At 35.0% G+C, this 17993-nt stretch overlaps 1 protein-coding gene across 8 annotated transcripts in view; it reads left to right on the top strand.

Annotated features, from left to right (window-relative positions):
* LOC149801558 (uncharacterized) overlaps window positions 1–17993 on the top strand; it is a 190879-nt gene that overhangs the window by 159196 nt on the left and 13690 nt on the right. For 5 of the 8 annotated variants that reach the window (XM_089955768.1, XM_089955767.1, XM_089955766.1 and 2 more), the window contains 2 exons: window positions 136–258; window positions 1682–2486. In XM_089955768.1, coding sequence (XP_089811894.1) covers window positions 136–258; window positions 1682–2486 — 928 coding nt within the window. Of the gene's footprint in view, window positions 1–135; window positions 259–1681; window positions 2487–11370; window positions 11450–17993 lie in introns of all 8 variants that reach the window. The other 3 variants (XM_089955773.1, XM_089955771.1, XM_089955774.1) reach the window with 2 other exon arrangements.

Below are 17993 nucleotides of genomic sequence, written 5' to 3'. Positions count from 1 at the left end.
AGTTTTTGCGTGCAGTTCATTTTTCTCAAGTCATGTTTTCTTTACAGTCAATGTACCACACATGTGTAATAGTTTGGTTTTGCAGTTTTTGTATGTCCACTAACACCCAAATTCCTCCATGTATTTTGCACACAGCACATACGACTCACAGCCAAAAGACCAATCAAAATGCTCCACACCTGAGGTGAATTCTGCAATGGCCAGTCATAGTAATGATACCAGTCAGGGTCATGACCTTGATAATGAAGTGTTTGAAAGGTAACCAAAGCAGCGTGGTACATGTATTGATCTAAACTTTACAGGTCATTGGTCAAGAAATTTGTGAGCCAATTTTGATAATCTGATTTGAAAAGAAAAGGATTTCTTTATAGAGTAAATGGCCGAACTAATGTGGTTATACACAAGCATTTGTCTTCTAAAATTTAATGTAATGATTGATGTTTCAGTATAATCTAAATGTTTTCTTGTCACAACATAAATAATAGACTTTAAATAAAGACATTTTTTAAGGTAATACAAAAGTTGTTTAAGAATATTTATTGAATATTTATGCTATTTTCAGAACCTTGAGTAAAGTCCTTAATAAGTAACAGGTATTTTAAAACGATTTTAAATAATGATTTTTAGTCATTTATATATATATATATATATATATGCAATAAACTGACAACAAACAGTGCAAAACTAGTATCTAACTAGCCTGAGCACTTTTTGACTCATTAATGAGTGTTTTTCAAAGGTAAATACATAACACCGACAAGACAAACAAATAAAACAGAAAAATGGTTATGTTTGAAAAACTTTTCATGACTTTTTCTACAGGAATTAAACCTTTAACTTTATGATGTTTCAGCTAGTTTCTTTCAACTTGTTGCTGATACTGGAAAATATTTTTATTGACCTAGAAATCGATGAGCCATATTGACGTCTGTTATTTTATGTAAATTTATGTAAGTGCAAATTATATCCAGGATATTTCATTGTTATATTAGTCATTATAGGCTATTAAGCAAATTTAGTGAATTATTTAAAAGACAATTTGTTGGCTGCAAAAGATTGTTTTATTTGTGCATGGTTGTCTTTTTCTAGTCTTCTTGGTTTAAATTGCTTGGTTTTGTTCTAAGGCAGCGTATCTAGTAACATTTTTTTTTTTCTTCCTGGTTTGGGAACTCCATTTGGGGTTGTGAGCAGTTGCAATTAGTGTTATATCACTGAAAATGTGGCATAGGGAGGAGAAGTGTTCTGCTACTGGGCTTCTGTATTTTCCAGTATCAGCAACAAGTTGAAAGAAACTAGTTGAAACACCATAAAGTTAAAGGTTTAATTCCTGTAGAAACAATCATGTAAAGTTTTGCAAACATAACCGTTTTTCTGTTTTATTTGTTCGTTCTTGTCTATGTTTTGTATTTTCCTCTAAAAAAGACTCATTAAAGAGTCAGAAGTGCTCAGGCTAGTTAGATACTAGTTTCACACTGTTCATTTTCTATTTATTGCATTTATCTTAATCAATCTCTGACACACATGTGATCCCTTGCTGGATCCAGTGCACTTGAAAGGATTGTTATTCGCCACATGATTTGTATTCATTATATTTATATATATATTGGATTTTTAAGTATGGATGAATCATATTTTGTGATAGTTAATCTATTGACTATTTTAGACTGGCTTTGCTTTTCAGGGCAAGAGAACCTAGTTTTAGCAGCTCTAACAGCAGTACTGGTCGTGTTCAGTCTACTCCAAGTGCAGCCAGTCACCTGTTCGGCACACAGGATCAGATTGCTCGTCTCTATGGCAACCATAATGGAGGCACTCGTGGAATGTTTGGTGGCAGTTCAGATCCATCATCAACTTATAAAACAAACACTGATGACCAGGCAAAATCTTATATTTCTGGAACACAAATTCCTCCAAATAAAGACAATTCACAAACTAGAGATTTTAATTCTGTGAGGATTTTGTCTGCCGAGCAGAGAACTGAGAGACAAGGGGAATCAAACAGAGCAGGGAACCATTTGTCACCCTTCATGGGTAATAGATTAGAAAACCCATCTTCCCCTTTCACAGGAAATAGACCAGTAGACCAGTCATCACCCTATATGGATCATAGACCAGTAAACCAATCATCTGCATATGCAGGAAATAGGCTTGGTAATCAGTCATTTTCATATTCAAAGCAATATCAGAGACTGCAGTCCTCTCCCAGTAAGTCATTTGAAAGCCAGTCTGCAGTCTCTAACGGACCAGCAAACCAGTCTTATGGATACAACCAATCTAACCAAAAGTTGGGTGTAAGGACACAGTTTTCTCCCAACAAATCCGGCACAAGTCAGCCATATCAGTACAGTAACCAATCTTTGCCTCATCAAGCAGATAATGTGAAGCCAGTATATGGTGGAAGACCGCCATCCTCAAACACAGCTATGCAGAACTTGTCATTCAACCCAGCATTCCAGAATTCAAATTCACAGAGTTATATGCACCAGGTAAGGTAGAGTAATACTCTGTATTTAGACTATTTTTTAAAGAAAGAACATGTAATTTAAGAGAACAAATGAATTTGATGATGAACACATTCTTCTCATATTTCTTGGAGTTGTCTCCCTTGAAGGCCTTAGCATGAGCATTGCTTATGCACAACTTTGTGAACATTCAGGCTTCCACATTTATATTTTAACCGGAGTTGCCATGAAGCTTTGTCTCAACAAGCAATCAGATGAGTTTGATGATAAGCACATTCTATACATACTTGTCATGAGTTGTGGCCATTCATCTTGCCATAGGTATTGCTAATGCACAGCCTTGTGAACACTCTAGCATCCATGCTTTTCTTTGAGTTCAAGCAGACTTAATGTACAGCTTTATTGCAACAAGAGTTTGGAATAGTTCTGGAACAAGAGTTTGGAATAATTCTGGAATAAGAGTTTGGAATAGTTCTAGAACAAGAGTTTGGAATAGTTCTGGAAGAGTCACTTGCACTAAATGTTTGGGTAATTCAGTTCAAAAGTAACTATTTCCAGTAATACATGTCCTAATATGCTGATTTGTATGCCCCACCTCTGTAGTGGTAATTGCATAGTGTTACAACTACATGCTCATCCTCACACCTAAATGTATTTAGGTCATTTCGGGCACTGTAGTGGGGTGTCTTTGTTATGTTAGGCTATTTATAGTTTTACAAGTTGTATCAAAGACCGATTTTAGTATATATTTGTGTAGTTCAATTTGTGACATGCACTGGATTTCATTTCAAAATAATAATATTAAAAAATGAAGGGAATATTTAAGGAACTTAATTAGTGTAGTGGTTCCTTGTACACGTTGTTGTTGTTGTTGTTGTGGGGTTTAATGCCACGTACCAATGATGTCTTATGAATAAACAAGTTGATAGTCAGCACTCCATCAGTGATTTCGCTGTCTGACAGCTTGACTTTTTTCTATTTATCTTGTGTTTTGGGAGCTTGATAACACAAACAAATGATTTTTTATTAAACCCAGTTTGTGGATTTATCTGAAGAGTACATTGAATAGTACCAGTTCAGTAACTTCTGTTTTGTTTTTATATGCTTGTCATAAGCTAGATTGTATGATGTTAGGATGTCCCTCCACTCATCTGTCCATTGATCCATCTCTTCCCTATTTAATGTCTGTACAATAACTCTAACACTCTGCCACCTACTATTATTGACAAGCAGTGCTTGATACTGGGATAATGCAGTTTCAGGGACAAAAGGTCATGTGTCAAGGTTACTGTGACTGAAAAAAATAAATAGGTGTCCATGCAGTAAAATTTCATTTCACATCACAGGCCAGAACCAATTTTTGTGAATGGCTTGCAGTTGGCGTAAGAAAGAAACCTATTAGTTTGTGGGTTAGAGGGCCAGAGATCAAGATTACTGTTACTAAAAGAAGAAAAATGTGTCCACACAATGTTATTTGTTCTTCCTCACACACCTAGACCCAACATTGTCGATGGCTTAAACTTAGAATAAGGAACAAGTAATTTCTATAAATTTTTGGGGGTTAGAAGGTCAAAGTAACTGTGACTAAAAGAAGACAAAATTGTTCCCACGTAATAAGTTTTGTTCAGAATCAAAGAGCTGACTAAAGTTTGCAGATGACTTGAACTTGGAGTAAAGTAGAAACCTATTGATAGGTGGCAAGGTCAAAGATAAAGGTCACTGACTAAAAATTGGAATTGGTTTCTGCACAAAAATTAAGTTCCTGATTATGTACCTTCATCAAACTTTGTGGATAACTTTGGGTAAGATAGAAGCCTATTGATTGTGGGGTCAGAGATTAAAGTTCAGTATCACTGACTGAGAAGAAAAATGGATTTTGCACAATACATGTAATGCAAGTTCAAGACTATATACTTTGACCAGAGTTATATAGCGAGATTGTACTTAAAATATGGAAGAGGTCTATAGATTTGGGAATCTAAGTTCAGGGACGTTGTGGCTCAACGAAAGATGGATTTTGCATAAAAACTTTTGTTTTTAGAATAAATTCCTTTGCAAGCTCTCTACAAACTCTGATCATTGTGGATAGCTTCCACTTAGGATAAGAAAGAAACCCATTGATTTTGGGGGTCTTAAAGGTTAAGTGTAAGAAAATAATGGTTTCTGCATGTTAAGTTTTCTTTAGTACCACATCATTGTGTTTATTTGATCAATAATCTCCAGAGTCTGCCTTGTAATGCAGCAATGCTGGAATATGTACATGTCTTAGTTTAATTTAATGTCTGTAAACATTTACAAAATTGGCAAATGTGTAAATGAACATGGCTGTTAGTGAGACAGGAACTACCCGTTCCAATTGTGTAAATGAACATGGCTGTTAGTGAGACAGGAACTACCCATTCCAATTGTGTAAATGAACATGGCTGTAAGTGAGACAAGAACTACCCATTCCAGTTGTTTAAATGAACATGGCTGTTATTGAGACAAGAACTACCAATTCCAATTGTGTAAATGAACATGTACATGGCTGTAAGTGAGACAAGAACTACCCAGTCCAATTGTGTAAAAGAACATGGCTGTTAGTGAGACAGGAACTACCCATTCCAATTGTGTAAATGAGCATGGCTGTTAGTGAGACAGAAACTAACCATTCCAGTTGTGTAAAAGAACATGGCTGTTATTGAGATAAGAACTAACCATTCCAATTATGTAAATGAACATGGCTGTTATTGAGACGAACTACCCATTCCAATTGTGTAAATGACACATGGCTGTAAGTGAGACAAGAACTACCCATTCCAGTTGTGTAAATGAACATGTACATGGCTGTAAGTGAGACAAGAACTACCCATTCCAATTGTGTAAATGAACATGTACATGGCTGTAAGTGAGACAAGAACTACCCATTCCAATTGTGTAAATGAACATGTACATGGCTGTTATTGAGACAAGAACTACCCATTCCAATTGTGTAAATGAACATGGCTGTTAATGAGACAGGAACTACCCATTCCAATTAAATTATATATTTCCACTTGTTGCTTAGGAATACTGTTCATTAGGATGTTTCTGTTCTTTTCTTAAAGTATTTGATGATTTCACACAGAATGTAGCATCTCATTGTAAAGCCCAGGTTGACAAGATTTGGCTGTAGCACACATTAGATTGATTTATTGATCATTCATGTACAATTTTATTGAAAATACTTCTTTCTGGTTGCAGATTTTTTTCCATCTTTAGCTTCGGTAATATTAAGTAAATTGAAACCCATTCACTCAGAAAACTGAGAATAATATGTTGGTTCCAGAATTGCATTTTTGCACTAAAATGAGCCGAATAAAACTGAAATTTGCTCAAAACTTTGGTGGATAACTGTCTATTTCCGGTTGTGAGGTTGGCCCATGGTCTGTAGATAGTTTTTGGCTATTCATGAAGTAAAACAAAGCTGGCATGTGCACTAGCACAAACTATGGCCATTATCGATAATATGATAATTGTGGTAATCTTTACATCTTTCTAAAGTGGCAACTTTATTGTAATACAGTAACACTGGTTGTGCAAATCAATAGAAATTATGTTTATTTGTCACTATTCAGACTATATCCGATACTATCCACCTTCATGTTCGTTAGTCAACTGACTTGTGAACTTAAAACAAGGCCCATTTCCTCACCTTTGACATTGGTGCTTACAAGGACTTGTAAAAGAACAATTTTGCAACAATGTTCTCATATTTACAGGCTAGAAGAATGTTACCAGGTCATTTAAATTTACATAAAAGTGCAAACAGTGATGAAACAAAGTAAGTGCAAATGACTTGAACTATAAATATAAATAGAACCATTATATGAGTGTGTGTGTGAGAGAGAGAGAGAGTGCAAAAGAAAAACTTAAAACCCTCAAAACAAACTTCTACTTAGTTACATGGGTTTTTAGTCTTGTTGTGTTTCATGGTACATAATCATTAGATGATGTGATGCATAACACATTGGGGTTCCTGTCTTTATTGTCAAGGTCAGAGCTCAGTAATTTATGTTTTCTATCACTATTCCTTCTGCTATATGAATTTCATGCCTTTGAAAATTAAGAAACGAAAAATGTTATACATCATCATGTGTTGGTATACATTTTTTATAATTTTTAATAACTCTCCCGTTTGCATTATAAGTTTTAAGCCATTTGGGATTAAGGGTTGGAACATCATATAAAATCATCAGAAGGTGATACATTCCACATTGAAGTTGTATCTTCATGTTCAAGATCAGGGCTTAATATTTTGATTTTCCTACAATCTACTTTCTGCTCTACAACTTTCACAACTTTTGGGGTTAAGGGATGTAAAACATGGCATACTTGTATATCATCATTAAAAAGTATGTCAAATACCACATTGGGATTTCTGTCTTGATTGTCAGGGTCTCGGTTCAAGTTGTCGGTCTCATTTTTTCTTGTGCTTTACAACTTGGTATACTTTTATATCATCGTGAGTAGATATGTCATGTACCATTTTGGGGGTCCTGTTTTAAAGGTCATGGTTGTGGTTTAATATGTTACATTTTAAATCTTTAACTACAGAGATGTTTGATATTAAGGACCTGAACTTTGTATACATATCATCATTAGCAGGTATGCCATGTACTACATTGGGGTACTATCAAGGTCAAGGTCAGGGCTAAGCATTTAAGCTTTCAACCACACAGTCCTTTCTGTTCAGTAAGACATTTTGTGGCGAGTCAACTTGTGCATCCATCTGCCCCATCACACTTTCGTTTACCTGATGTCTCCTGAACTTTTGGAGATATCTCCATAAAACTTTATATGCTTTCTCATCATGACTGAGTATTGTATCCTGTGGTGCACATTTTTATTAAAAATTATGTGTCTGTCCATCCCATCCAACACACTCATCTATGAATAATATCTCCTGGACAGTTTAAGATATCTACATGAAACTTGACAACATAACAAAAGTTTGTGTCCCATATACAAATCAGTTCGGTCAGATTATTACTTTTATCTATCTCCCAATTTTTGAAATGGTATTTGTGCTTCATATCTTTTCACTTGCCCACTGGAAAATTTCTTGGAAACGTGAGTATGCAAGAGCTAAATTTGAGCCTGTCCCAGGAGTTGGGCAAGAGGATTTATAAATCCCTGATTTGTATCATGAGTTTATGTCATACATAGGAATCGTCTTTGTTAAATTATTACTTTTAGAGCAGGGAGTATTCCATTAACTCTTGAAAACTTACAGATATAGTGCAAGTATTCCATAACATTCTTGAACCTTGGAGCCAATTCAGATTAAAGGCAGAAATTCGGTATTGTATATCAGTGTTAGAAAGTGTCATGTACCACATTTGGGAGACTATTCAAGGTCAAGGTCACATATTTTACATTTCAGTCGCATTTTCCCTATTCTTTAACTTCAGAACTGTTTAAAATAAAATGGATGAAACTTGCTATACTTATACATTCTCACTTGAAATTGAGTTGTAGTCCACATTTGGGGTCCTATTCTCAAGGTCAGGATTACAGATCAGTAGTTAGTGACCATCTTGAAAATCTTTGTATTGCTATTCATCCTGAATGGATAGTCAAATCAATATGGAGTCTTCACTAAATGACCTCTTAATTATGTCTAATTGGTCCCAAATGAAAATGGTGCTGCTGAAACCTCCAGTATGGCTACCACAGTGGCCAGCTTACAAATCTTGTTATCACTATGCCCGAATGAATGGTGTTATCATCATTGGATTTTCACTGAAAGATTTCTTTAGATGTCTAGTGTAAATGAAAAATGGTGCTGATCTGATTTATAATATTACCACCACAATGGCCATCTTGAAAATCTTGTTATTGCTACTTCTCCTAGGTGGCTTGTCATATCGATATTGGGCTTTCATCAGAAAGATTACTTATGTTGTCAAGTTGGGCCTAAAGGAAATTGATGCCATCAGCTATTCAGTATAATCACCATGGCAGCCATTTTGAAATTATTATCATTACTCCTGACGAATGTCACATCAACAGTGGGTTTGCACCATGAAACATTCAATGCCATGTTATTCCTAAATGAAAATGGTGGCAAAGTTTTATCCATTATGTCCACCACAGCAGCTAATTTGAAAATCTTGCTATTGCTGAAGAATATAAGAGGTTGGTTCAACACTCAGCTGTTATATGGAAGAAATATTATCTTGATGTCATGGAAATTCTTTTTGATCAATAGAGCATCAGTCCCTAGTGTTGTAATGGGTAAGTCTATCTAGTATTTTTCTTTGTCCCTTCTAGATTCTGTGTACCCTCTGAATTTGGAGGATAGGGGGACACTGTCCCTGCCTTTGAATCATTAGGTGCAACACTAAACTTAACTAATCACAGTTATATTAAAAAAACCCAGGTAAGACTGGCAAAATTCTATCTGGATTGGGGGAAGCCCTGATTACAGACAGTGGATAAATTTCCTCTTTAGGTATACACGAATGATTATTATTTGGGAGTGATCTATTTTCAGGAGTGTTCACAAGGGGAGGTTATCATACATTAAATGGCCGTTACATATTCTGTTGATATGTATGCTAGCCTAGATGGAATTTACAAAGAAAAGTTTGTTTGGTTTCAATTTGTTTTTAGAGAAACACCTTTTTATAATTGAGCGAAAATATTTTAATTATAACAGGAAACAATCATATGAAAAACGACTCCAAGAAAATTATGTATACTAGTAATTTTGTTTTAAAGTTTTCATATTTCAGCCAATATCCATATGTCTTTACTGGAAATAATAATCTTAATGCTGCTTTTTCTTTGAGTCAGTAAATATTTTTTTTCTTAATTCTCTGGCAAACATTTGCTCACTTACAAGGGTACTGTGGAGTTCCAAGTCTTGTTTGGATTGTCAGGCAAATGTTTGCAGGAGCACAGGAGAGCTGCAGAGTTCCAGATCTTTCTCATGTTCTCTGGCAAATGTTTCCTGGAGCATAAGGGAACTAGGAAGTTCCAAGCCTTTTTCAGGTTCTCTGGCAAACATCCATTGGAGTACGAAGCAATTGGAGAGTTTCAAGTCTTTGTCAGGTTCTCTGGCAAATGTTTGCTGGAGCACAAGGGTGCAGGAGAGTTTCAGTCTTTTTCAGGTTTTGCTGGACTACAAGCAAGCTGGAATGTTTCACATCTTTACTAGGTTCTCTGGCAAACATTTGCTATAGTACAATCAATCCTGAAGAGTTCCAAATCTTTCTCAAGGTCTTTGACAAATGTTTACTGGAGCGCATGGGATCTGGAGAACACTAATTCGGTTTCAAGTTCTCTAGCAAACATTTGCATACAACAAATTGTGTATGATCAGTAACTTACTATGATCTTAACAGGATCAATAACTTATTTTGTAAATTATTTACCAGATACCTGTGAAATGGATTTTTGTATCAAATCCCAAAAAATAAAAGATGGTATTTAAGCAGATGAATGTTTTTCACTATTCTGGTATGGCTAATGTCACCAAATAGCTAATATCAGTCAAGGTAAATCATATTAGAATATCAAGATTAATACAGTATAAGCATGGATATGTCTTAATTTATCAAGCTTTTATAGCTGAGTACAGGTTGCTGAACTTTAAATTTAATGTATGCTACGTTGTTTGTGTTATACACAGACAGACATCCAAATAATTATACAGTTGAATGTAAGCATCCCAGTCAGTAGGAAAATCTTTATAGCCCTTGGATTACCATTATATTAAATTTTAAAAATAAAATTCTAGTGAGAATTAAGTCTTTTACAAGTGTCTTGCTGTTGTAAGCAAGCATGGTATCTGATTTCTAATCGCAATCTGTACACAGCTATGTAAATTATGAAAGTCACATATCTGAGAAAAGCATGGCAAGCTTGAATACCATATAGCTTATCTGCTAGCTTACTGATAATGTAGGTATTGGGTTAAATGTAATGTTAAAAAATTATTTTAATTAGTTGTTTGATTGGTTGCATCAGTTTATCAGGGGTACTGTTTGTTATTTTGGAGTGAAACTATGCCTATTTAGCCTATTTAATAAGACTTCTTAGGCAAAGGGTGTTGCTTAGTCATTGACACTGTAGACATAGGATTATGACATGCAAAACTGATGAATTCACAATAATCTGATTGTTCCAGTCAGCAATTGACTGTAATCCCTCTAACTGAGGGTTCGTGTACACTCAGTCTCTTAGCACCATTGGAACCAGATTAGCTTCCTGTCATGCTTAACTGTAAATATTGAAACTTAGTGCTAAGTGTGAGAAGTTATTTGAAATAAGTCCAACGAGAACCATAAGATTTGATTTTGCCTCACATGATAAGATACAGATATCAGTTGCAATAATGGCCACTTTTGCAGCATCAACATTTGTAAGTTGCTGTGTTAAAGATTTTGAAAATCATATATCTTCTACATTTAGTGACTGTACTCAACTGCAGTTTTGAATGACTATTACTATTCAGATAGTACTTATAAATATGACTTTGAAGTTTATTATATTTAATTGGTTAAATTTACAAATACACTCTTGGTGTGCATCATGTCATAAATGAGAAACTTCATCATTATCATTTTAATTGCCTTGCAGACATGTGTATGTGTACATGTACCTTTTAGGGCACAATGAAAGGCTTGGTTAAACCAAGAAAATTGAAAATGAAAAAGATGTTCACAAGAAAACTCTGCTTGAAGATGATCTTTGAATCAGTATATTATATTGTATATGTGCAATACACAAGACAGCTTTAGTAAGGTGTCATCAACTAAACACTTGTCAGCGACACTACTCAAACTAAGAAGATGTTAGCAATGTACTTCTACAAACTATGAATGTAGTTGCACCAGTAACTAATTAATTGATATGTTTAATTTCCTAACTTATATTGCAGGATGAGACTGTAAATGATAGCTCCGATTCGGAACTTGAACCAGAGCCAATACTTATTTAATGATGTCAGTATGTGTTATGTACGTCCCAATAATTGGTCATGCTTGATTTTAATGTGTATCACACTTGGCTTATTCTGAATGTTTACACTGCACGGCAAGAATACTGGGCAAAATCAAAGCACTAAACAGTCCCAAGATATTTTCATTCAGAAATGACAACAGCCCTTAAACATACAGTTGTTAGAACAAAATGTTATTTTTAAGTAGGTGTGTAATGAAGGGAATCTGATTGTAAGAAAAATTTAAAAATTGTCTGGATACTGTATAAGATGGCTATTCAAGGAGGGTAATCATTCTGCTTTTTTGGAGTGCATGTGTGCATGTAATTGAAGTTCGTTACTGGTACATAGAAAAACATGCAGTGTATGAATAAGTTGTATTTCAGTCCTAAAATTGTTTCTATTGCTTTTGTGAAATTTAAAATAGAGTATATTTACATGGAATACAAGGATACAGTTCAGCTATGGGCAATAGTGTGAGTGTGTGTGATTTGAATTTTTAATGTAGCCTTAATGATCTTAGTCATATCACTATGATGTATTCAGTGTGACACTTTATAGGGATGTCTTGCACTGGGGCATCATGCCACAGACATGTAGCATCATGTCCCACCTAGTCACATTATCCTCATTCCAGGCCAACTAGTCCTAATACTAACCTCTAAATGCAAAGTCCCAAGCAAGGCAGCTGGTAGTACCAGTTAAATAAGTCTTTGGTATGACTTGGCCTGGACTTGAATTCCCAGTCTCACACATCTGAGGCAGATGCTCTAACCACTTAGGCCACTGGATTTCTACTTGATTAATAATTTAAGGTGGCTGGGACATTTATTTTCTATTGTATTTGTTTGTTTATAAATAGATGTTGTTCTTTTTTGAGATAAGAGTCAGAAAACAATAAAAACATTATCTATTCAAGAAAAATAAGATGTCTTGAATGTTTATATTTGTGTTGTTTAAATTTAAGTCAAGTTGCTGAAATTAATTATATGCTTCAGGTCTTTCAAGTAAATGAAATGCCTTATACTCTAAAAATAAAATGTTTGTGTATTTCCTGTGTGAGGTATAGGTAGTGACATGAAATGTTGATAGTGTACTTGATAAGGGCCAAAATTCTTTGTGATGATAGTTGTATATTTTCCATGGCTACTTACTAAATGTCTGTGAGAAATCTGTTTATAGAGAGATAGAGGTAATGTCAAGTTCACTGAACAAAGTGCCTTTGATATACTTATGGAACAGTTGGACTCTTGACTGTATTGTTTAGCAATAGCAAGCCTTTGGACAATACTTCTTTCATGAAAGCCAATTTCTGTTTTGATTTCTATTATCCAGGGTTTGTGAATTTAATGCCATTTTCAGCACGAGTTTACAACTTAATTGGTAACCAGCAGATCTGAAATTCTCTTCAGTCTAAATGGCTTATTTTAATTCATATTAATAGGATCAAATGCATTCAAATATTTGAAGAATAATTGGAAAATAATTAAGTTCATTTTAAGTGGGATTTCATATTAACTAAGTTCATATTAAAGTGGGTTGGACTGTATTTCTAAAAGATTCAATCAAGAATGCAGAAACACATTTTATTTTAATGGATATAATTCTCACCAAAATTCTGCTTATGTTGTAGCATTGTCTGTGACTTATAATCCTCATAGAAACATTTTGCATCAGCATTTCTGGAAATGTTTTCATTTGGTTTTGCCCAGTACACTTGTGAAACTTGTATATTGCTGGCTGTGTGCATGCTAGTTTGGAAAGAAGCTTTTCTTGGTGTATTGGCATTTATGTTGATTAATACCACATGGCAGATATTATGAATTATGTTTTATTAATAGTGATTGATATGCCACTACAATGTAAACCTGATTCATAAATATGTTTACATTGACTGATATGTCATCACATATAAGGCTTATGTGTAGTGTGCAACTCTGTACATTCACTGATACATACCTGTATTGTCTTTACATTCACTGTTGTACACCTGTATAGTCTTTTCATTCACTGATACATACCTGTATTGTCTTTACATTCACTAATACATACCTGTATTGTCTGTACATTCTCTGATGTACACCTGTATTGTCTTTACATTCACTGATACATACCTGTATTGTCTCTAATTTCAGTTTACGTTTTACTGCTTTCTTTATGTACAGACAAACAGAAAATATAAATATTATATCTTAGAAATCAAAAATTAGAGGGCAGCATACAAATTACAAATTAGTTACAATTTGTATGGATTGATGGAGTATGAAAAATTAGAGGGCATGAAAAATTACAGACATTTTAGTAATCAACAGTAGTTACTTGGTAACTGTATGAATTTATATATCACAATTATTACATGACAAACTTAATTATTATTTGATGTTTATTTATTGATTGATGTATCATAATTATTGTGTAGTAACTCTTAAGCAAAACCTTGTTTTCAGCAAGATTAGGAAATAACAAATTTACAAATGGCTTGCTCTGATCAGCTAAAAACAAATAATAAAAATAAAGTTCACAGTACATCAACTAAACTAGATTGTCCAGTGAGGTGCAACAAAGTTACATCATTAATATACACATAAACAAAGATCGGTTGCCAAGCTAGCAACAGTATGAAAAAGGGCTTATGGGCATGTGGCCAACTGAATTTGATCATGATAATCCAGCTGGCAAGTAACTGTCCTTGAAAATCTGATTTTTTAAAATGTAAATGACAAATTATTGAGTAACTTACAGTCACTGTATGAGATCATGTTGGATGTAAGCTTTCTAGACTGCATTCCTAATGAAACAGGTGAGATTATGTAGTATGTAAGCTTTTTAGACTGCATTCCTAATGAAACAGATGAGATTATGTAGGATGTATGCTTTCTAGACTGCATTCCTAATGGAGCAGATGAGATTATGTATGATGTAAGCTTTCTATACTGCATTCCTAATGGAACAGATGATATTATGTAGGATGTAAGCTTTTCTATACTGCATTACTAATGAAACAGATGAGATTATGTGGTATGTAAGCTTTCTAGACTGTGTTCCTAATGAAACAGATGAGATTATGTAGGATGTAAGCTTTCTAGACTGCATTCCTAATGAAACAGATGAGATTATGTAGGATGTAAGCTTTCTAGACTGCATTCCTAATGGAACAGATGAGATTATGTAGGATGTAAGCTTTCTATACTGCATTCCTAATGGAACAGATGATATTATGTAGGATGTAAGCTTTTTTATACTGCATTACTAATGAAACAGATGAGATTATGTAGTATGTAAGCTTTCTAGACTACATTTCTAATGAAATAGATGAGATTATGTAGGATGTAAGATTTCTAGGCTGCATCACTAACAAAATAGACTTATACATGTCTTTTATCCATATTGTGAATGTCTTGCTGTGTAACTCATTTGGTCTTTGTTGGTTTTATTGTTGAAGACTAATGATTGCACGTATGATTATTACTACTGTAAAGAGACCTTCCATTTTGTCTTTCTGTCCATCAGGAGATGGCAAACAAGTGCAAGAAGTGTAAACATGTTAGAGTCATGGAGGAGGACAGGATACATGTCTGTGCATATAGTTGCTTTGAAATGATAATACTTAGTTCAACATTTTGGAAAAGTAGATCAAGATTCTTAAAAACAAGCATGCTCCAGTAAATACACCTCATGTCCAAATTGTTGCTTAGTGTAATGGGGGATGTCAATATGTCCTCTTTACCCCTCATGTAGATGCAGAAACAGCATCAAAACATACTGTATCCACGCATACAGTAGAATCATTGATTAGTCTGATCACATATATCAAGATGCCTTTTCCACCTCCCATGAAGACATAAAATAATGCCACAACGTACTATATCTGTTAATACAGTATGCTTGTCGATTCCCATGGGTGATGTAACGATGCCCTCTCTACCACTTTTGAAGACACAAAATAGTGTCAGAATGGTCTGCATCTTTGAATAGGATAGAATCATTAATTAGTCTCATGTCAGGCCGTTGTCTATACCTTCCATGCAGATGCAGAAACAGCAGTAGAACATACTGTATTCATGAGTACAGTAGAGAGCACAGGCAGGCCTTGGAATCGATATCTCTGTGAGTAGAAATGGTGTTTATAATCTACCAGGAATAAGCTTAGGATCCTGTAAATAATGAGTGATTGCTCAACAACAAATACAACCACACTGATGAGGTGTGAGTGCTTGCTATCATTTACCCCATCTGTGCATGACAATTAAGAAAACAAACTAGATGTGAAGATTTGCATTTTGACATTATGGCACAAATGGACAGTCCATAGCAATACATGCTGACAGACAAGTCCATATCAGCCATACCACACCAGCCTACCAGACAACAAAGCATCATCTTTAGTACCCCATTCATGATGCTGACCAGCAGTATGAACAAGCTCTCTAAAGTTACAATGGTCAGGAGTTGCTTAATGCCCATCTGCAAGCCAGCTGTCCAGACAGACCCCATAGCCAGTCAGCCAATCCCGACCATACCATACCAGCCAGTCCAACCACAAGGCATATGCTGTCTCTAGTATGCCATTCCAATTGCCAGCCAAAGAGTCCAGCCATATCAACGAGTTTGTACATTTACAGTGGTCATAACACCGTTGTCTCTTATTGATGGGACTGACTAATCCTATGAAATTCATAAATTAACTAATGAAGCTGTCGAACTGAGCCAAACTAGCTGCCAATCCAGTATTCCGTAATGCGATCAGTACTAATGTAGAGATCCTTCCAGGATGTGCAACTGCACAAATCCTGTAAAATTGGTATGAATTCATCCCCAGAGTAGTGTTGCATTAGAAATATGCAAATTGATTTGCATATGAAAATGTACTCTGTGGTATACGATTTTTATTTAACCCTTCACACTTAAAATGCTTGTCACAACATAAGTCACACTTTTTGTGACATCATCTTTTTCCTGGTAGGCAGCTGTTGCATCTGGGTGTGTGGGAGTATGTGTGTATGTGCATGCATGCATGCATGTGTGTGTCCAGTCCTAACACTCACCTCTTAATGTTGAGTGCCAAGCAAGGCAGCTGCTTGTACCATTTTTATGAGTGCCTGTATGACTTTGCCTGGATTTGAACCTACGACCTCTTCCATCTGAGGCAGATACTTTCACCACTTAGGCCACTGGAGTGTTGTTAAACTAAATTTGATTTGGCACATTGGGCCCTGAACCAAGAATTTTGTCAATGTTTAAACCTTGCATCAAAGAAGTTTTACAAATGTATGTTTACAATACAGGCTACCTAACAAAAAATGATTCCCAGTGTAGTTCACCTTCAAATGATGATTTCATTCAGCAGATACTGGCTAATGATAGTGATGATGAGAAAGATTTTTAAAGTTAAGATGTATATCAGATTATTGGAGCTGGGAATGTGTTAATGGAGATACCCTTGAGTGATTTTAGGCCCAGAAATGGTGTTAAATATGAGTCTGATGTTCATGCCAGTCAACCCCTCTCCCATTCAGCAGTGTTTCAAAATTAAATGTAGGAAAGGCAGAATACCAATCCTAATTAAAATAAAATTTAAAATTAGAGTGCAATTTTCATTTCTTTTCTCAGATAGTTTGGCCCTTTTGGATCATAATGCTACAAAACTATATATCCAAATAAGGGTTCAGATAAACTAAATAAATATTATAAGAATAAAATTAAAATGAAAAAGTACTTACGGTTTTGACAAATTTTATTTTGGAGCTGTAGAAGTATCCAAAAGCCTGTGAGCCCTCAAAAATTGGACTTATGAACCATAAGGAATAGTTTACCAACTTGTTCAAGCTGACTCAGCTAGCTATGTAAATGCCCCATCAGGCAAAAGCAGAAAGAAGGGGATTCTCAGCACAGAACAATATTCATACACAGGTAATGAAAAGATTCAGCTCAGAAACAATAAACAGATTAATGATTATATAACTTTAGGTGACATCTTTTAATGATTTTGATTTCATTAGAATTCAGAGTAGGAAGAAGGAGGTGGCTATTGAAGTATTTGGTAAATATTGAACGATAGCGATTTCCTCCTCCCCCTCCTTTTTTTCTACTCCCTCCTTATTATTGGTGTCAAGGGGGAGATCACCCATTTAGATAAAATCCTGGCAGTGTTGGCATGTCCTATTGATGAAGGTGCTGAAATGGAAAAACCGACAGTGGAATGGATAGAATTTAATTCATGGCAGCTATAGAGAACATGTATAAGATTTTGTTTCCATCAAAATGCCATCCTTCACCATCAATCAGTTCTACCTGCAAGGTCATAGCCTTGGTGGATGTAGATGATTAGGACGATAGTTCACCATTCAGAATCCTGGTACAGTTGTTGAGATTGCAAAAATTTTAGGACATATCTTGGAGCATTTGTGATCTCAAAAACACGAGAGCTTCTTTATTGCGGATTAGTTACATGAAACTTTCTCCTCCTAGTGGTAAAAAGTCGTGTTCAGAGATATTTTCTCCACACGTACCTTGTTGATAAAGTGCACAGTGAAATCTTAGAATTGGTGTGGAATGTTGTGTTG

The sequence above is a fragment of the Sinohyriopsis cumingii genome, chromosome 4 (genome assembly GCF_028554795.1).
Source record: "Sinohyriopsis cumingii isolate HCF-2022 chromosome 4, ASM2855479v2, whole genome shotgun sequence".
In the NCBI taxonomy this organism is placed as follows: domain Eukaryota; kingdom Metazoa; phylum Mollusca; class Bivalvia; order Unionida; family Unionidae; genus Sinohyriopsis; species Sinohyriopsis cumingii.
This window is presented reverse-complemented; position numbering and strand designations above follow the sequence as displayed.